This window comes from Engraulis encrasicolus, chromosome 5 (genome assembly GCF_034702125.1).
Source record: "Engraulis encrasicolus isolate BLACKSEA-1 chromosome 5, IST_EnEncr_1.0, whole genome shotgun sequence".
Taxonomy (NCBI): domain Eukaryota; kingdom Metazoa; phylum Chordata; class Actinopteri; order Clupeiformes; family Engraulidae; genus Engraulis; species Engraulis encrasicolus.
This window is the reverse complement of record NC_085861.1, coordinates 17,899,785-17,921,834: the sequence shown is the minus strand read 5'-3', so window position 1 is coordinate 17,921,834 and position 22,050 is coordinate 17,899,785. Positions and strand designations below refer to the sequence as shown.

The following is a 22,050-nucleotide window of genomic DNA, read 5'->3' as shown; positions in this document are numbered from 1 at the left end:
TTTCATCATGATCTCTAGAGTACATCAAAACAAAGCTCTACAGCATATCTGACTTATTGAGCACAATGCAAGTAAAACTTTCCACATACTCACAACTGTTCTCTCTCCACTGGCAGTCCCTTTTGTTTTCTGACTCTTTTGTCTTTTCTCTTCTTCCCCTCTGTTTCTTTCTCCTCCTTCCTCTTCTCCCACCCTTCTTCCTCCTCTCCCTTCTTACACTCCCTCCCATTAAACTCCCCCTTTCTTTCTCTCTCTCTCTCACCCCCCCCCCCCCCTTCTCCAGATCAGTCTGCAGCATGATTTAAGGGGAGTATAGGGACTCCAGACGTGTCCTAATTCATCTGGGGAAAACGTCGGAGAATGCAGAATCTCTCCCCAATCTAAGGGATACAGCAGGAACACATGTGCTTTGCTACAGTTCTGCAGTTTTGAAACAGATGTGATCATGTTTCAGGTTTTTCAGAGTATAGCTTTTTCATGTACAGCAGTCACAATGTCAAAAAAGAAGCCGATCCATAATCTTGTGCCACTGTTATGACTCAGCGAGGCATTTGTTTAACATTTGTCTAAATCCTCTATTAATAAAGACACACAAGTGGGTCGAGGATTCTTTCCCACAGCTTCACTTTCCAAAACCCTGTCAATGTGTCATTCCTATAATGCACACAAATGATGCCCAGCAGTTGTACAGCAATTTCAGGCAAAGCTCATAAGCCCCTTGTAAATCTACTGTGTGGCGGATGGGATGCCAGGCTGAGAGCGACCCCCGGGGGTCCATATTACCCTGTCCACTAGAGGGAGCCAGCACCTCAGGGACAGCACATCCTTAAAGTGGAGCCAGATAGTGCTGGCTTTAAGGTTTGGATGAGTGAGGTGGTGAGTGGCAAGAATGTCTGCCATCAGTCTTCCTCAGGTACCTTAAAAGGTCACCTGTGTCGCTGTGTGTGGGTGTACTTGTGCCAGTGGGCACTGGCTATGCACGTTGCAAACGGTGTTTGCCAAACACGCTCATCCTGACCTACTTTCTAATGACACGTGCAAATGGCATATCAATAAAAAATAAAAAAGATGGCAGCAAAGATTAAGCCAGCAGACAACGGAGTAACCTGACACCCTGGGGCGACATGCGGTCCGGTGAGACCAAGGCCCTTTCCTGCATGGACCAGTGAGAATAAAGAGGCTGCTCTTTTCTTGGACGCCATCTAAAGAATGTGCATGTCACGCTGCCGCACGTCTACGCACTTCCCTTTGATCGTGGAAAGAGGGTATGGAACGGAGAGAACCCCAGTCACGGCTAGATTCTCCCTGTGAATTTGTCATATATAAATTGTGCTGTGCCACGCATGCGGAGTCACTGGCGGTGGCTGAAGTGGAATTTTGGAGTGCTGTTCGGTCCGCCTACAGTAGATCCGGGCCTCCCGACCTTTTCCAACTTGGCACCCGACTGTTCTGGGCTCACCTCTGACCCAATAAACAATACAACTCAAATAAATAAACAAGTCAACAGCGACACACACACACACACACACACACACACACACACACACACACACACACACACACACACACACACACACACACACACACACACACACACACACACACACACACACACACACACACACACACACACACATTATTTTGTTTTTTTGAAAATGATTTCAAGGCCCACGTGGAATACACTCAGGAGGGCCAAGCACAGGAGCACCGGCCCACAGATTGAGAGTCACTGGCCTAGATGCCATTTCGGGAGGGGCTCACTCATCATGGAGCCTGACATATCGAGGCTACAGGGGGCGTCCATGCTGCGGCAAGGACAGAAAAGTGTTGTGGCCTGACAAGCAGGGCCAGATTAAATATAACCTGGGGCCCCCAGGCTACAGGTTACTACACAGGAGGGCGAATTTCGTGACAAGTTTATATACACAGTGTCATTGTTACGAGTTGGAAATTAAGGATAACATGTCTACTAACTGCACTCCACACGACAGATGGATTTTTCAATAATTGCATCTTTTCACAATTCTACGATTTTCCACTTTTAGCCAATCAGGGGGCCCCTTGGCAGGTGGGGGCCCCTAGGCTGCAGCCATATCTAGCCTGGGCGTTAATCCGGCCCTGCTGACAAGGTTGATGGAGAGAGAGGTGTGACCGTCCGACCTGATGACATTCTGAGTAATGGAGATAGGCAGAAGTAGAGGGTGCGAATTATCAAGCTGACCCGCACACCACTATGCGTCACGGACCAATAGGTTTGTGGAGAACATATTGACCTGTAGTGTGGATATTGCTATTACGCAAACATGTTTTCGAGAAATTATTGAACTGATGACAGTGCTGTTTGTCTCGGTGAAATTTTCGTTGAGGACTTTGAGGTGAAAGGGTGAAACTTGTGACATTTGTAACCATGTGATTTCTAGGAGAAAAAAAATGTGCCCTGGTTCAACAGCAAATACAAAACTTTCAAGAACAACTTTGTTTTTATACAAGATAGATAGATAGTTTATTTGTCCATTTGGAAAATTGTTCTGTGCCATTTTCAGTGCATCTGATACAATTACAAAGACATTACAACAAACAAGAACACAATAGACAAACACAACCCCCTCTATAGGACAAGAAGACAGGTTTACGAAAAAAACCCAACTGAAGCACAGTAAAGTGCAGTTATTCAGTACCAAAGTGCAATGTGCTATCAAGTTACAGTTGTCTTATTTAACATGGATATACTAGTAGGTATAAATGATCGGCGGGCTCTGTTTGTCTTAAATGAAGGCATCCTAAACCTCCTACCTGAGGGCAACAACTCATATGTTTGCTGTAAGGGGTGTGAGAGATCCTCACATATGGTGTTTGCCTTCTTTACCACCCTTGCTTCAACAGTCATGGCCATGCTATTTAGTGGCTGGCAAGCAATCTTGCTGGCCATGTTGATTATCTTATGAAGCTTATTTTTATTTACAACAGAACAGAAACATAAAATGCTCTCAACAAAAGAATGATACAAAAAACTCACATCATATCCCTATCCACTTTAAAGTGCCTTAGCTTTCGCATGAAGAACAGTCTCTGCATTCCCTTTTTGTAAATAGTATCGGTGTTACAGCTCCAAGTTAATTTGTCATCTATTACAGTTCCCAAATATTTATAGTTTTTCACAACCTCAATGTCTTCCCCATGTATGACCACGTTCTGATGGGTGTGTCTCCACGTTCTAAAATCCACAATGAGTTCTTTTGTCTTTCTTTCAACGCAATGCTCCATCTCACACAGCAAGGTTCAACATGTCCATGTCACGCCACAAAAGCTCCAAGAACTGATTTATGGTATGGCCATTTCAGTCTCGTGACCTAGAGTTCATCGGGTTGTGTGTGTGTGTGTGTTGGTGTGTGGGTGGAGGGGGGTGGGGTGGGCTGCAGGTGGTCAGCATAGGCTACTTGAAAATGTTGTGTCTGACATACATATCATAACCTTGGTCTATCATATGTTATGTCTGACCTTCACTATATTCGCTAACCTGCCTTGACCTCCAAGATGTAATTCCGTTTGTGTACCTACACAGGTAAAGAAGTGCAGTTGAGTATAATAGAAACATGACTGAAGTGTACTTTGCATGTTAAAAGTGTACTCCTACTTTCTGTGCTGAGAAAAAGTATGTGGGTGTCTGGTTTGTATGCGTAGGCTGCAGTTGCAGGAGGAGCCTAAGCTTTAGATGTACCTTAGGCGTAAGTACTTTTTTGGGGGGAGTTTTTTGGAAACACAGCCCTGGTCGGCCTGAAAACAGTAAAAGTAATCACTAGAGACTGGTGCCTTTCTCATGTCTTTGCTAACAGCTGCAGTAAGAGCCTTAATCGAATAACTATTGCCTGGCTTTCACCAGACCTGTAGTTCCACCCAGCTTCGTGAGCTCCACTACTTGGTCTGGGAGAGCATGTGTTGCCTCTGCCTTCAGAAAGCATGGCTTTATCCATCATTCTTCCTGTCCTCGCCACCAACAAATACCTTCAATAGCGTTTTCTGCTGATCTCTAAAGTGTCAATATATTCTATGGTCTGTCCTGCGACTCCTCGGTCCTGCGAGCTGCCACTGATATCGAAGAAATAAATGCGCAGATTATTTTTTGACTGGAGAAATAGAATCCTGGTATGGCCTCCCAGACCGTATGTGTGTGTTGGAGATCCACCAGGGGTCTGCAGAGCTACACACACACAGAGGTCTGGTGAGAACCAGACTACAGTTCAGAGGAGTAGATGTGTGCACATCCCACCCGATAGGCCAGGTGCAGGACAATGAGAGTAAATCCAAGTGAAAAGAGAAGTCCGCGACACTGCTTGTCTATTGTGTATTTAATCGAGCAACGTTTCGACCTTCAGGTCTTCATCAGGCAAAATGATACACAATAGACAAGCAGTGTCGCGGACTTCTCTTTTCACTTAGAATAACTACAGACGAATATGTCATTTACCCTATTGGACAGATAATTATACTGTACCTTCCCCCAACAAGCATGCCGTGCAGGAGGCTGCGCTGATGCTGTACTGTCCTCTTTATGCCTGAACGTGCTTGTCCATGTGTCCATCAGAAGACCGTCCAACACGGATTTTTTAACAGGTTTTGCACCAAATCTTGTGTACTGCTAACACTCAATAATAGGCAAATGAAATAAATGTTGTTGTTTTTTTTGCGGGCCAACACTTCCAAAAAAATGTCAGTCTTTCAAGATGGACGACTTTTTGTTTGCGTTGGGACTTTTGATTGGGTGGCCAGAATTGCACCAAATCGTGTGTGCTCATACTCTGCAATAGGTAGGTGAACTGATTAAATTCTGGGGGTCAACACATTCAACGTGATCAACTCTCAAGATGGTGCTGCTGGAGGATCAGAATTGACCCTTTGGCACTGAGCCACCCGGTTTTATTTAAAAATATCTTCTCAACATAATATATTCTTAACAAGTATCTATTTAACAGCCAACACATGGCACATATTGTAGCTGCCAGGTTTCTTTCCAACCACAGCACTGAAACTGCCCTTCCAATGGTGTTAAATTACATTAGTCTAAGCACTGATGGAGGCTTGGCTTCTGTCAGTGGTTATACGTGATCTATAGGGCAGCCTTGGACACAGCATTTCCAAAAATCATGGTTACATAATAGCAATTTCCATAGGCTACTGTATGCTTATTGCATAGTGAGAGAAGGAAGGAGAGAGAGGGAGAGGGAGGAAGAGAGAGGCGCAGGACCTTAGCCTGGCCGGCTGCACAAATGCTCCTGCAAGGCCTCGTTTAGGGGGTAGACCACTGGTTCTCAACCTTTTTTTGAAAAAACGCCCCCTGTACCTGATCATGAGTCTCCCAACGCCCCCTTGACCTCATCATAAGCCTGCCAACACCCCTCTTAACATTAACATATAAAATAGACGAATGCACCCCAATGACAGCTAAGCACCACCCTCCCTCACGTGTATCTTTCTCAATGCCCCCCCTAGGGCTCCCCAATGCCCCCTGGGGGGCTGTACAGCCCCCGTTGAGAAAGACTAAGGTAGACAGAGATCTTGATGGGTCAGCCGGGTAGGGAGGGGAAGGGGATGAATGAATGCCAACCCATAAACACTGGATAACTGCCAGACCGTTTATTAGCTGGGACATATTTGTCCTTCTTGGCCAACCCCGTCTCTGCTGTCCACTACTGGCCAGTAGGCTATCCCGACATTCCGTCCATATGAAGCTTTTATAACCCTCCGCCAATGCCACCATCTGTGATCTGCTCCAGTGAACTTTAATTTGATATCCGGCAGTAGTACAGTGCAGCAGAACAAGCAGGGAGTTTGGTTTCTTCTTCATTCTAAAGCTTCAAGTCAAACACATACTGTACTCTTGTGCAGTCTTACAGGCACACACTAATACATAAAATTATGTCAGAATACATTCATTTCTATTTTCGTCAACTTGCACATCAACTTTCTCCTTGTAAATGTGATTAATGGAGTCTCTTAACAAGATCTCAAATGTCCGTGATTCAAACCGTTAAAAGATTTCTGATTAATGCTCCGTGGTCTTAAGCTATAACTCACCTGGCATCGAACATGACATATCAGACGGAACAGATCATTGCCTACTTAAAATATAATGGGGTGTATCAGCTTTCTGTTGCCAGAAATATTTTATTTACCTGCATCTGTTGTCTGGCGTTTGTTTACCTTTCCATACAGTGATCTCTCTATCCAGGCCCTGTCATGGCAACCTAAAGACACACACATAAGTTCCAAAATTCATGTGGGCACAAAGAGATTAAATCATCCCTTGAGATTTGGAACTTCCCTCATGAAAATCGACCATGGTCAACCACTATTTCTAGTTTTTTTCAGCATGGTTTGGCACGGTTTTTGGTTTGACTATGGTTTGACTATAAAATTAACCATGGTTTTACTCTGAAAACTAACCATGGTTTTACCACAGTTTATAATTATTCATTAAATTACACTTAGCTGCTACACTTAGCTGCTTTTCTTATCCACCAAAGATATTGTTGACAGTCCTTGGAGCAATGTGGGGTTAGATTATTTGCGCAAGGGCAGTGATTCTCAAACTGTGGGCCCTGAAGGCATTACAAGTGGGCCTTGAAATCATTTTCTAAAATTCAAAATAATGTTTTTGTGCGTGTGCGTGTTGTTAATTTATTCGAGTTTTATGCTTTATTGGGTCAGAGGTGGGCCCCAAAAGCTTTTGAAAATTTCAAGTGGGCCCCAAGTTGAAAAAGGTTGAAAACCCCTGCTCAAGGGCACTTCAGTCATGGATGGAGGTGTAGGGAGAGGTAAGGGTGGGATTTTCAAACCTGCAACTCTGTGATATTCAGGACCAACTCCCTAAACATCACACCACAGCTGCGAACAAATTTTCATGTTTTTGGGTGACCATGAACCCCACAATTAACCATGGTTTTGTGAGCATGGTTTGTGTTAAACCATAGAGACAAACCATTCTCAAAAAAACATGGAAACCATGAATAACCATGATCCATGGTTAGTCAGGAAACCCGGTTCTCATGGTTACCCAAAAAAACATGGATAAGCCATACAGTGTGTTTCCTACAGAAATTTTGGAAACTATGGGGGCAGCGTTTTTTTTGTTGGTTGTTTTTTTTTATTTTTATTATTATTAGAAATTACCCCTCAAGCAGGGGTCTATGCAATGAAAGGAGCACAGATAAGAATTTAGAAGCACTGTGAAATTGTTAACGCACAGACAAAAACGGTCTAAGAGAGTAGGCTTTGCATTTTTCCCCACACACATACATCATTCTACATGAGGGGTGCTGGTCACAAGGCCAGTTTTTCAAAATTCCTCCCAGTAAAATGGCTGAACAATATATTACACATTTATGTCTATATTCGCATTCATTCCTATATGCAGCCGATGTCTCCTCTGCTGTGCCAATGAAGGCCTGTCGCCTAACTCATTATCATACAACTGTAAAACAAAGCCTGGGGAGTGTCAGTAAACTCATCCCAACTGTCCCTTCTCTGCCTTCTCTGAAGGTTTTTTATTGCCCCCAAACCAACTACAACAACTTGACTAGGCTTTTGATCCCTCCGTCTTTCAAGCACTCATGGTTTTCTCTATAGGATGTTTTTACTCCAGGAGGAAAATGCGAAGGAAATCGTTTTTCAAATCGTTTTTAAAAAAACAGAAATCGTTTAAAAAAAATAAATACAAAAAAACCATAATTTTTTTTTACATTTTTGGAAACTATGGCAGCCAAATTTGAACTATGGCGGTGCGCCATAGTTTCCTCAGTATATGGGAAACACTGGCCATAGTAATAAATCCTCAAATAACCTTTTGAGGTTCTCCAGTTTGACCCTGTGGAAGAACCTCTACAAGTTCTCTGAGGGATATTCAAACAAGCAGTATATTAAATTAAATCCTCATCATTTCTTGATACCCTGGATTTACTTTAATTCGTACAACCTTTTAAACTTATCACGGGCTCTTTGTCCAGTTCATGTTGCATTGCGAGCATTGAACTTGGATAAGTGGCTCATCATCATGAAATATTATATCGAGAATCACAAGTGGAGCTGCTAGACGCTAAGGCTCCAGCCCCTGTTGTAAACTTCTAGAACCCTTATAATGTTGGTCAATAACATTTCTGCCAGACACAGCTTGCCGAGCGAGGCACCCTGTCCCCTGGCGCAGGTCCACGGGTCTGTCTTTCAGTCAGGCTGTCACTCCATCTCGATCTGCGGCAGGTCGTTGTCCTGAGCATCTGCCTGCCTGCCTGACAGCTATCTGACGTTCTTTGTGCATGGTTCAGCGTCTTTGGTTTGGCACTGTCCGGTTTTTCCCCCCTGCCCTGCATCTGTTTCGATTTGTCAAACGGCGTCCAGTAGTCATCACAAGTGGATAAATACACGTGGTCCATCTCTCCCACCCGCCCTCACTGATTTGTACATTGGCACACGCACACACACACACCACCCACTCACCGGGCCGGGCCGGGCCCAGGACAAAGTCATCTGAAAGGGCCCCCCACCTAATACATACAATGGAGTAAGGACCCAATTCTGGGCCCCTCCTCTCCCTGGTCTCCAGACAACATACCTGGTTTCCCCCGCCTGTCAGCTTCCCCTGCAATCACTCACCCACCCACACAAACACATACACACTCTGCAGTGCACGCACACATACACTCTGTGCCCATGACTTCTGTTGCCTTGTATCCTAGGAGCAGAGCCCTCCAGCCAAACAACAATAAAGGATCAAAGGGGGGGTGCGGAGGGTGCGACCGGGGACTGGGAGAGGGGATCAGTGAAAGTGTTGGAGAGCATGCAATCATATCACATGCATAGGGCACACACTCAGCACATGTACAGTATGAACACACACACAGCTGCTCCCATCACAGCTGTGCAGATTACGGGAAGAGACAAAAGGGGAAAACAAAAAGGGGACAGTGGACGCTCTGTGTGTGTGTGTGTGTGTGTGTGTGTGTGTGTGTGTGTGTGTGTGTGTGTGTGTGTGTGTGTGTGTGTGTGTGTGTGTGTGTGTGTGTGTGTGTGTGTGTGTGCGTGTGTTGTGTGTGCGTGTGTTGTGTGTGCGTGTGTTGCGTGTGCGTGTGTTGTGTGTGGCGTGTGTTATGTGTGTGTTATGTGTGTGTTGTGTGTGCGTGTGTTGTGTGTGGCGTGTGTTATGTGTGTGTGTGTTTTGTGTGTGTGTGTGTGTGTGTGTGTGTGTGTGTGTGTATGTGTGTGTGTGTGTTGTGTGTGTGTGTGTGTGTGTGTGTGTGTGTGTGTGTGTGTGTGTGTGTGTGTGTGTGTGTGTGTGTGTGTGTGCGTGCGGTCGGTTGGGAAACGACAAGTGCAGGTACTGTGGTTGGGTGATTGGGTTTCATGTTAATCAGGTCCACGAAGTATTGCTTAGCTGGTGCTGAGTAGTAGTGTAGTAGTGTCAGACATAGGGAGAGAGAGAGAGAGAGAGAGAGAGAGAGAGAGAGAGAGAGAGAGAGAGAGAGAGAGAGAGAGAGAGAGAGAGAGAGAGAGAGAGAGAGAGAGAGAGAGCAAAGGGTGTGAGGCAGAGAGGGGGACAGGAATAGAGAGAGAGAGGTAGAGAGTGCGAGAGACAGAGAGAGAGTGAGAGAGAGAGAGAGAGAGAGAGAGAGAGAGAGAGAGAGAGAGAGAGAGAGAGCAAAGGGTGTGAGGGAGAGAGGGGGACAGGAATAGAGAGAGAGGTAGAGAGAGCGAGAGACAGAGAAAGTGTGTGAGAGAGAGAGAGAGAGAGAGAGAGAGAGAGTGCGAGAGAGAGAGAGAGAGAGAGAGAGAGAGAGAGAGAGAGAGAGAGAGAGAGAGAGAGAGAGAGAGAGAGAGAGAGAGGCCACGGAGAGGACAGGAAGGTGTTGATGTATGCGACAGAGCAAACTGATGAAGAGGGACTATTTATAAAGCCCTCTGCCTGGGCCAGCATGGGCCTCACAGTGTTAGAGGTGGAGTTGGGGAGACACTATTTTTTTTCCAAAGTTCTTCAATGAGACACCACATTAAGTGAATAGGTATTTGAAGCTACGGTATATACACTAGATATTGACAATATGGTGACAGGACGTGTTTATTTTACTGCATTATTCAAAGCAGCTTTGTTTTGTTGTTTTTTTTATTCTTGCAACTTAAAAACATAAAAAGCACACTTTTTGTACAAATCTTTGGACATAACTTAGGGTACAGATCTGCCAATATCTTGCTTGATGGAAAAATATGCAACTGTATTCTTAGACTTTGCCAGCTGTTGTTATTACTGCCTGGTCATTGATCTACTGAGGTGGAAATCCCTAACCTGATTTATCAGCCAAATACGTGGTAGGGGGTTTTAGTTTCTGATGTGAAAGATATATCTCACTTCAGAAACTAAAAACCCTGGCACATATTTGATCCAATGCTAATTGGTACCAACTGATCCCCACAGGCACACGGGCCAATAAACAGGTGTGGGTCAGCTACCAATCACAAGCAGGAGAGATATGTGGCAGGATTTCAAATTCCTGAAGCCAAGAAGTCCATGTGTTGAAATGATAAGAAATGACAGGGACAATGTTATATAAATAAAATATATTTATTGTATCACAATATTTAAAAAACAAAATAACACATCCACATATACACAGACAGTTCCCCAAGCCAAACAACTGAGGTAGAGTTGTAAGAAAGCATCATCTTACAGCAGTTCTCACCTGACCTATATTTATTTCTGTATACACGTGATATCAGTCCCGGTTACCCAAACTAGTTAAAGTGTTTTCTGATGAAGTATACTATATCCATCTCTATAAAAACTAGAGACTAAGATACATGTCATTTTTATAAGGCAGGGGAAAGCTACAGATGGTGATTTGGGACTAACCCAAGAGACCAGGTCTAACCCAAGCCTACAGGTCACATGCCATACACAGTTTGTCCAATTCAGCACATCATGGTTCTCCGGACGATTAAGTAAAGTAATGTCAAGTAAACTCCTCAATTCTGTCCTCGCTTTCTGCATGGGAACATGGCATAATGGTTTGAATAAAAATATATACAATAAAGTTCCACTCAGCAACTTTACACAAGGCTATTATTCAGTATTCACTTGCTACATGTACATTTGAAGAGTTTTGTTGCAAAACGGTGTATCCACCATTCTTGACTTTTGCATTTTATTATCAGAAATGACTATGTGTGAATTCTTGCCATTCAAATATTTGGAGAACATACTTTTTAAACCTAGTATGTAAAATGCATTTCGCAATGCAATGCAATGGTATGCCCAATACAAAAATGACAATTTCCCAACATTATACAAAATGGAGATACACCGTTTTACAAATAAACTCATTTGTTTATACATCTCCGTCTGTTTGTTTCTTGTCATCTCAGCCTATACAATAATTCCTACACACCGCACGAGACAATAAATAACACTATATATAGTAGAGTAAACCATTTATCTTTCTCCTCTGCCCTCCCGTTCCTTCTCCTGGATGACCCCTCCAACTGATACTTTCCTGGCCTCCATCTGGGCCTGCTCGGCTTTCCTCTTCTCCTCCTTCTCAGTCTCTAGGAGCCAGGGCCCACCCAGGTAGCCTGGGATCTCGTCCACCGCTGCCCTCAGCGTGGGCTCTGGGTTCAATAGTTGCCTGAAGAGGGACAGGGCGAGTGGGCTGAAATGGGAAAAGAACGGCGCGATGCGCTCGTAGCAGTCAATGTCTTCCCCCACCTCCGCGCTCCTCTCTGCCATGTGGTCGAACCACCTCTTGAAGGCTCGGTAGGAGGCATCGTCCTTGGTGCTCTCCTCCCAGGGAAAGCAGCTAGTCAGGAGGCAGAAGACCAGCACGCCCAGGGCCCAGCTGTCCAAACTGGGCTCCACGGTTATGCAAAACTCCTCTTCCTCCTCCTCCTCCTCCTTCTCCTCTTCCTCTTCACTCTTCTTCTTCAGCCGCTTGGCCTCGGCTACCTCGGGCACGCAGAAGGGCGAGTCGTACCACACGGCGTAGACTTCCGAGCCCCGCGGCTTCACCAGGCCAAAGTCGCCCAGCTTCACCCAGCGGCACTTGGCGTCACACAGGAAGACGTTCTCCGGTTTGATGTCGCGGTGCACGAAGCCCAGGGAGTGGAGGTGGGACACGGCCCCGCTGAGCTGAGACATCACTCTCTGAGTGCACTCCTCACCCAAGCCATCCTAGAATTGGAAATTGAGAAACACATAGACACAGAGCAGTCAGAAATACCATATACACTCCTCACCCAAGCCATCCTAGAGGTAGAAATGGAGAAACACATAGAGACAAAGATGTAAAAAATACCATAAACACTCCTCACCTATGCCATTCCAGAGGCAGAAACAGATAGACACATAGATACAGAAGTTTGAAATGCAATACGAGTACACAATCCTCATCCAGCCTACAGCCACAGATGGAGAAACACATAGAGACAGAGAGGACTGAAATACCATATCATACCGTATCAGCGTTTGCTATCAACTCAGCAGTCTACACTGAGTGTGTTAAGTTGCAATAGGTTGATGACAAGACAAATTATCCTAAAAATTCTCTCAAGGTAGTGGAGATGTCGGGCGATATTTGAGAGTTGGCAAGAAAAGTGTGAATAATAGCAGAGCGAAGCGATTTCCTCGCTCGTGACTTATAAACATGGCAGAGATAGTGATAAGATGGCAGAGTGGATGAATGAGCTGTGCTGTGAACATGAACACGCCATGGCAGTCGCCAAAGAGGACCTGGCAAAGAAATGCCACAGTCAGATAAAACTTGAGGGTGCCTTTCCATTAGCACTCATTTGCCCATGTCAGATCAGGCTGTGCCAAGCTAATTGGCGTTTCCATTGCAGGTTGAATGGCGCACACTGCACCTCGCGCGTGCCTATTTTTGGACCCTCTTCTGCCAGGTCCACACAGTCACCTCCAAACATGCCGTATATGACGTCAAAGAAGCAGTCTACTGTGCAATTGGCTCAATAGTACTTGCGCTTGCAGTAGATTGGGTATGTTTTCTATGACGCAACATCTGTGCAAAGCAGATTGACACTGTGTTCTTTGCTTTCACCTCGTGCAAAATTATATCTGAGCAGGTGCTATGATCTCTTCTTCACAGGCACAACCAGGGCTAGGACAATGACCTCTAGTTATAAGGTCCTCAACATACGACTAGAATTTCAACTTTGTGCCTATTAGAGGACATTTTTTGCTTTTTTAGCAGGCATCTTGCAAACTTGCACCAGGTAGTTCATACATTTATTATTTATTAGTTATTTATTCGTTTAGTACATTTATTGCACCAGGTAGGCCTACATTCCTTGAAATGCGTATCATGTGTTTTATTAAAGGGCACAACATAGTTAGTACGACATCGCGACGCTGAATAAAATATGAGAGGGCAAAAAAAAAAGTGTTTCATTCTATTGTGTGTGCAGTGACTTTTGGGAGTGTGCAGGACACAACACCCAGATTGCTGACCTTTGACAAAATGACATCGTAGAGGTCGCCGTACAGTCCAGCCTGTTGTGCAAAGACATAGTAGCCCGGCGTGGAGTAGAAGATGCCAAGGGCCCGGTTGAGAGACGGGTGGGTGCAGAAGGCGAGGGAGAGGTTGTACTCCCGCAGGAAGGCCTGCAGGGACGTGCCCGCACGAGGGAAGAACTTCAGAGCCATGGGCGTCCCTGATGGACCAATAAAAAACCCCCCAATAAAAGTCAACTATGAGAACGTGTCACAAAATTTACAAGACATCAAATACCCAGTCCAGAAGTAAAAATCCTGGCAAGGGTTCCTTCCAACGCAGGTGACTTTTTACTGAGTAACTGGTTCACCTGTCTTACGTATTTATTAGAATCAGCTGATTAAGAGCTGGATGGATCAAATTTGTGGCAGGTCTCTTTTTTACTTTCTGGGAATCTGGGATTGACACCTCTGCACAAAATGTTTTGAACTATGTGATGGTGTGTGTGTGTCTGTGTGTCTGTGTGCGTGCGTTCGTGCGTGCATGCGTGTGTTTTGTGCCATCATGTTCAAATGTGGTTATCTTCAAGGAGCAGGAGTTACAGACCTCTTTTCTTGTGCACGGCCAGCATGACTTTCCCGTACGACCCCTGTCCCAGAAGCTTGATAAGCTTGAAGTGCTCTGACGTCTTGAGCGTAGTCAGGGACTGAGCCGTGAGATAGCAGAGCTCATCCAGTTGCTCTTTGGCGGACTAGAATAGAATAGAACAAGCACACATCAGCCTTATCAATGGACACACACACCGCTGCAGCTGCAAGACAGTTTAGTTTGCAGGTATATCATACAACCTCTCAAAATCTACAACGTGAGTGAATACAAAATTAAATAGACATATCTATGTCTCGATGCATTAAGGACAATGAACTACGCTGCTGCTCACTATTTCAATTCCTTTGTGCGACCTGTGCAGGTGAAGAGACTTGACATTAAAGCTAACTTTGACCTTTGACTTTGCCAGAGGCTTTATCAGTTAATACAAATGTAACTTTGTCTCTCCGAAATAAATTACTTATTTCTAGAAGCTACTACGTCCTCTATGACATGTGAATGTTATTGATCAGGTTTGGTACTGTAGGTGTCAAACAACTCTGGACGGCTGCCAAATTGAGTCCTCAGATGTCCGTCTGTCAAAGCTGCCGTACCCCGAGACACCCCGCTGCGCATATGTTTCGCTTACATAAGGGACGGATTACATGTTTGCTAACTGGCACATATCGGTATCCAGCGTATGTCTTCTCATGTCTGCTCCATGAAACAGATGCACAGCCAGACAATACGATGGGGTTATTAACACCTCTATCTTCATCAGTCCTCGGGCGGCCCCTCAAAATAGACCTTGTCAGTAGCACGTCAGTCTGCTTTTCGGTGTTACACAATCGAATTTACTCCTTCATTTACACATATATTTTGGTCACAGATTTTTTTTTCGTCAAGTTTCCACCTGCTTGCACAGTTAACAACCCCTTGCATTACTAAAGCTAACATCTTACAGGATGTTGTAACAGCAGGGGGTTTTCTGGATTTGTTGCTTCATGCGCAAGAGCATCAGCACTACAATATTTACAGTTTGACACTTAAAAGTTCCTGCAACAGTTAATTTAACCGTGTGTTAATGTGCCTTTAAAAAAAAAAAACCTCAGTATCTGCACTTGTTGTTCTATTATATTTCCTGTGCACTTTGCTTCTACTAGTGATGTCAGCTATGATTATGTCCTCGATTGTAAGTCGCTTTGGCAAATAAAAGCCTCTGCTGCCCAATGCAATGTAATGTAATGTAATAATGTAAAAAGTCTCCAGTCAATGTGGAGGAACCCCTAAACGTTCTCTTTGGAACTGTATAGGTGAACTTCAAGTAGAGAACAACACGCTCAAGGTTAATCTCATTATTTATGGAGCAACCAATTATTTATTGAACACATGACAAATTGGTTCTTGATAGAACGTTGGGGCTTAATTAAAGGTTCATCAGAGGGGAACCTTTAGTTGCAACTGCAGAACTCTAAAAAGTTCTCAGAGGAAGCTTCCCAGAAATATTAGGTTTCTCAGACAACGTTCCCCCACTGTGCAATTGAAAGTTCTTGGAGCAATGTTTACAGTTTACAAGGATATTCTCAGCTGCAATTGTGTGAGGTTCCTTAGACAAGGTTCCCCCACAGTGCAACTGAAAAGTTCTTTGAGGAACTTTGCCATTTTTACATTGTACAAAGCTGTTGAGTGTCACAGCTCTGGAGGTACAGTAGACACGTAGGCTACTCACTGTATTGCAATAGCAGTTGCTATGGAAAACTACCTGGAAGCATGGGATTTTCCTTGTCTTATCAGTATTTGAAGGGGGATCTGGCACCCTGCCACGAGAGGTCGTGCAGGCCACACCACATGTATTGGTACAGTGCATGTTCCAAGTCCTCAGCATTTGGATTCATTCAATTCGGCTTTATGCATGTAATCTATGCCTGAACTGTTGGAATACATTCTATTGTATTGTGAGACTAGCGATAGCAGTGAAGTCAAGGGTCACTGCTCATCGGTTGTGAAGGTGCAGGATTCCGGTGGAACTTCTACGTCAAAAGGAAAATACCTGCACACCTCAGATCTGCGCAATAAATAACACTGACTTTACTGCAAGCTTTTGGTCTCTAGACCTTTCATCAGTCTGCTACTAGTGATAGCAGCTGGCAAAACTACCAAAGAACCAAGATGCCCCCGTCTGTTTCCACCTGCTCTGAGCGTGTTAAGCCCTATACAGTCCATACTCACTGGTCCTCATATGTCTTACATTACATAACATACTGTATAGGCTCCTGATTGACTCTACAGCTGTCCAGCTGTAAGTGACATTCACAATAAGGCCCTGTAATCCAGAGGTGTTTATGAAGTAATCCCCGGCATGTCACTGGAGCTCCTTGCAATGTGCGGGGCATTTGGAGGAGACAACGGGCCACTAATGGGCTTTTATGACATGCAACAGGAGCCAATACCATTAACGCCCATCAATGGGCTAGTAAACTAGTCAAGAACTCTTTAAGAAGCTAAAACCTGACAATCCTTCTAGCAAATTTGTTCTCCTTAGACACAGAGCGTGTCAATTCATTTCATGTTAGTGTAGCTGGCCATTCATTGAATCAATTTTGAAATGGTTGGAAATGTCTCAGGCTTTTTGTATTAAAACCTCCTCCTGGACCGAGTTGTATGGAAGCAAATATGCAAGAGATTTGTTTATTAGTTTTTACAAGGTGTAACAATATCTATTTAGATTACTATCCACCTGTTCATCCTTCTGATATCTTAACAAATGTGTTTTTGGAACATTCTGAAACAAGCTCAGGTTGTGCAAACAGCAGAGGTGATTTTAATACTATGGGAAATAAACCATTCAAAGACATGTCTAATGATGTTTATGTACATACAGTTGTAAATGCATTCTACTTTTCAGTTCATTTCATATCTAAATGGAAGCTTACTTACTGTCATGTTGTTGACTCTTCTTTACAGAAAATGCTTCAGTTATTGCTGTGTGTCTCTCTTAGCGTAGAGTGAAAAGTTTAGATGGTCCTGTCCATATGCAGTCACGAACAAAAGCACTTCACTTTGCAGTCTCAAAGTCCTTTGAGCTTGTAAGTTCTTCACGATCCTCAGTAAATGTGCACACCGTTGCTCAGTCAACTACTTTAGGCTGTCCGCTCAATGTGGTAGCGCACACTTGCATGGTATGATATCAGACCGATTGGACTGTCCTCTCTGACTCTCAATATTTAATATCGTGTCCCTGCTCGCCACCCTCTCGCTGCCTCCCACTATTGTGCCCGTGCCCCTCCCCTCCCCTCCCCTCCCCTTCTGTTGACACCCGTCCCTGTCCCTCGCTCCCTCTCCAAGGGCTCCATTTGATTTCCCTGCAAATATGCATGTACTGCAACTGCCTGGCATGTCAGACTTCCCTACCCCTCCCTCTCCCCCCATGCCCCCCTCCTCTCCCTTTACGTGCTAGAGTGTCCAATCTGTCAGTTAGTCTGTCTCCATCAACCTGCTGCATTCCTCCTGAGACCTCCCTCTCTACGTTCATCTTTCCAGCATGTTAATCCCCCTATACTCCAAGTAGTACCTCCTCCTCCTCTCTCACCCCTCCCCATCCCCCTCCCCCTTTTCATCCCTCTCTCTCTCTCTTTCTTTTTCTCGTTACATTCTTTCCGCAGCACAGGATTCCATTGGTAATAAGCAGCTCGGGGTTCTGGATTTGCAGCATTCAAATTAGCTAAGAAGATGTTTCCACAAGCCATTACTAGTTATTAGCTATGACTCTTCTCGAGATGTTACTTGTAATCATTTTGTTAGTGGGGTTAAGCTATGTTTCATTAAAAAAACACTGCCACCCTCAAGGGCTGATGTGTTTTTATTTTTTTGTTTGCATCATTAACCTCCTCCCATATAGCCTACAGTATCTTTCTTTCTTCTGCTTGCATTTCAGTGGCAATCAAGGCAATACTCAAAACCGAAGCTGAAGCTTGACCAAGATGCCCTTATGCCTCTTTTCCACCACTGCCTGTTTTCTGGTAGGCCTACAGCTCGACAAAACGCGACTCGGCCACCACTTTTTGCTTTTCGAATAGGCCAGACACAGCTCAATCGTAGAGCAAAAAGTGGCGGCCGAGTCGCGCTGTGTCGAGCTGTAGGCCTACCAGAAAACCGGCAGTGGAAAAGAGGCATAAGTTTGCTGTTTCCCAGCCCGCTCTGTATCCCTCTTTACACCTATCCAGCCACTCTGGCCCTCCTCAGCTTTCTAACTCCTCATATTTAGCCGTGCATATAAATGCCACAGCCACTGTTGCGTTATGTAATGCAAACAGTGTTGTCATTACCAGAGACACCAGTCTTGTCTCGTATGCATCCACACTGCCATATTGGCGGCACTCGCCTGTCCAGTGGGAGACATCGCTTTCAACAACCTGGCCACTATGACAGCTGCATCGGCCCTTCCCTTCCCGACCTTACTTCACACAAAAAGGACACCGTTACGTAAAAACTGAAATGTTACTAGTCATGGAACCATAAAAGCCTATGCGGACCAGTGTCATTGACAACTAACAGAACAGTCAGGTGCTCGACAGTAAAAAGTCAGTGTAGGCTATTATTTAAGACATTTAATAACAGGCTAAAATTAAAGAATAAATAACCAACATAAAAACAAGACACAAACTTGTTTTAAAATAAGAGGGCTTGACAGGGCACACAGCAGCTGGGCATTGCATATGCACCCATAGCATGATTTCAGCACCAGCAAAGAAGGGTTAGGCCTAACGGTACAAAATAGGCCTACCCTGAATTAAAAAAAAATGCAATGGTGGCAGTTTTTCTTCATGAATATGGGTGGTTGACGTTTAAGGGCGTAACGCAAAAAAAAAAGCTTTTCCAATTCCTGAAAAAAAGATGGGAAAAATTTGAAAAAAAAGAAAAAAATAAAGCTCATAGTGGTCCGTGGAATTTCGTCTAATTTTTGCCATTTTTGGGAAAATGTGGCCTGCGGTGTGACATCCTTGGTGTGACATTTCTGTAAAATGCAATAAAATTATTAACAGTCTACACAAACATATCCCCCATGCTCTTTGTACTATTGTTCCTTTAACCCCCACCCCACACACACACTACTACCCACCCGCACCCCCACCCCCACCCCCACCCACACACGCCTATGCGTTGTACAGCCAGATTACTTTGATTTCACTGCATGGTTTCACTGTATTACTTGTACTAATTGTGTGAATGTGACAAATAAATCTCCTGATATCCTTATATCCTTACATGATACATGAAAAACAACTAAGGATTGAGTAACACATTGCATAAGCATGTCACACCGCATGACATGAAGTGACTGACCTGACTGACATGACTGACCTCTGAGGTCATGCTAACTAGATAATGATATTGTGTTTAATCTTAATATGTGTTTTCATTTATAAAAAACTTTTTTCCCCTTCTATAAGAGCAGTCACACCACAGGATACCATAAAATGAACCTAAGCATTGCGTGACAGAAACTTTGCAATATGTAGACATATTAAGAGGTGAAGAGTCACTTTGAACCTCCAGACCACTCTCCAATAGCTGAGGTACTGACTGGTTAGGAGCTTGCCTTTAAGACCCTTGTAGTTGGCCTTGCAGCTGCCCGTTCACCAACATTGACATGCATGTCACCCCACAGGACGCAATTTGTGTTACGAAATGGAACTTGTGGTTAATATTACTGTCTTGAATTTTTTTCACATTCACATATCTTAATATCAAGTTAATATTTATGCAATCATGCCAAATGCTTCATACATTATTCAAAATGCTGTTGGTTAATTTATACATTTTTTATATTCCAGGTTTCATTAATGTTACAGTCACACCGCAGGATATTTGACATATAAACCTTGACATAAATCTTAACAAAAATGTTTCTTCTCATCTAAGACTAATACGAAACATAATGCGCCACATCTTCTTTATTGACATTTGTTTTTAAGAGGAAAAATAACAGTTTTGTAGGTTTTTAACCAATGTTACGAAAAAACAAGGCGTCACGTCTCCCACCCATATACTGTAAGATGGCCTGAATGAATGAGAATCCTTACAGACATGCAGCCCTTCAATATTTATATACCTAAAAAATGCATGCAGTGCAATTCAGTGGTGCACAATTAGACCTAAGCCTGTTTCTATTTGGCCAAAATATTGCATATGCAGAAACACTGTAGTTAACTAGTGCAATAATAACTATAGAAAATCTTTTTTTTTTTACAGTGCAGTAGAAAGCAGGATTTCCCTCCTTAAGATTACCAAAAGCATTCACTCACCGTGACTCACTTAACTGCCATCCCATTACTAGCCCATGGGGTTCAATATGATATCAGTCCATGTTTTGCAGCAATTAGGTAATACTTCAACTCATCTGGGAAGACTATTCACAAGGTTGAGGAATGCTTTTTTTTGTTTAGATATTTTTGACCATTCTTCCAAAAGCGGTCTTTTGGAGGCCAGGGGCCTGGCTCTCAGTGTCTGCTCTAATTCATCCCAAAGGTGTTCTAGTGGGTTCAGGTCAGGCCTTTGTGCAGGCCAGTCAATTTCATCTATACCAGACTCTGTCATGACTCTTGTCTTTATCAACCTTGCTTTGGGCACTGGGGCACAGTCAGTTGGAAGGGGCCTGTTTTAAAAAAAAAACTGTTCCCACAAGATTGGGAGGGGAGCATGAAATTGACCAAAATGGTTTGGTATACTGAAGCATTCAAAGTTCCTTTCACTGGAACTAAGGGGCCAAATCCCAACTCGTGAAAAACAACCACAGCACACCATAATTCATCCACCAAATTTCAGACTTGGGACATAGCAGTTATCGTTCTCCTGGGGACCTCCAAATCCAGACTCGTCATCAGATTGCCATATGGAAGGGCCTGATTCATCATTCCAGGGAACATCATGGCTTCACAGCTCTAAGTCCAGTGGTGGCAAGCTTTACACTTCTGCATCTCATGTTATGCATTGCACTTGGTGATGTAAGGCTTGGATGCAGCTGCTCGGCCATGGAAAGCCTTACTGTACAACTGTAGGCCTACTAATCTGAAGTTCACATTCAATGTTGAGCTCTGTGACACTGACTGTGTAGAAATGTTGACCACTTCTTTTCACTTAAACTGCGTCAGCATCTGCTGACCCCTCCGTCAGTTTACGTGGCCTACCATTTTGTGGCTGAGTTGTTGCTGTTCCCAAACTTCCATTTTCTTCTATTAAAGCTGACAGTTGAATGTGGAATACAGGTACTAAGGAGTGAGGAAATTTCATGACATGACATGGCATCCTATGAAAGTTCCACGCTTGAATTCACTGAACTCCTGAGAAGGGCCCAGTCTTTCACAAAGGTTTATTTACAAAAAAAATAAAATAATAATAATAATAATAATAATAATAATAATAATAATAATAATAATAATAATAATAATAATAATAAAGTGTATGCCTCGGTGCTTTGTTTTGAACTCCTTTGATCAGGCAAAGTGATTAGGACAACAGATCCTGATCATTTGTATGGGTGAGCAAATACTTTTTGGTGATGGAGTGTCTCATCTATGACAGGATACGCCTATGTGTCATACGGCTCTGCTATGTGTAGCTACAGGTCGCCACTAAGTGGACACAAGATGTCATGACAAGTCAACACAAAAAGACAGAAGGTGTTTATGTAGTGCTCATACCTTGGGTGCTTTAGCTGCAAACGTTTCATGTAGCGCGCCAATCGTTCATAGAATGCAAGAAACGCAACATTGTAACGTTCTATGTGGAGATGATACAGTGATTTAATATTAGATGAGTGTGGTGCGCGTAACCAGTCACTCGCCCTGTCTGATTCAAGACAGGCCAGTAGGCCTATCAACTTTTGAAAATGTACTTTTCAAGTAACAGATTTCATATACGTGATCATGGATGTAGGTCTTCTCCCATCGTTGTGCCCTCGTCCATTTTTATAAATATTAAA

The 22,050-nt window shown here is 43.8% G+C and overlaps 2 protein-coding genes across 3 annotated transcripts in view; both read right to left on the bottom strand.

Annotated features, from left to right (window-relative positions):
• The window catches only part of mfap5 (microfibril associated protein 5), a 4,387-nt gene extending 4,195 nt beyond the window's left edge, over positions 1-192 (bottom strand). Inside the window, exon 1 of one of the 2 annotated variants that reach the window (XM_063198024.1) lies at positions 90-192. The gene's annotated coding sequence lies outside the window, so the exon portion shown is untranslated. The remainder of the gene's footprint in view (positions 1-89) is intronic. The other variant, XM_063198025.1, reaches the window with a different exon arrangement.
• Positions 193-10,584: 10,392 nt separating this feature from the next.
• Positions 10,585-17,310, bottom strand: sbk3 (SH3 domain binding kinase family, member 3). Its single transcript, XM_063198786.1, has 4 exons — positions 17,007-17,310; positions 14,088-14,232; positions 13,499-13,701; positions 10,585-12,205 (listed from the first exon to the last, which is right to left on the bottom strand). Exons 1-4 carry the CDS (start codon positions 17,010-17,012, stop codon positions 11,471-11,473), a joined length of 1,089 nt encoding a protein of 362 aa, XP_063054856.1. The 5' UTR covers positions 17,013-17,310; the 3' UTR covers positions 10,585-11,470.
• Between the last annotated feature and the right edge of the window lie 4,740 nt (positions 17,311-22,050).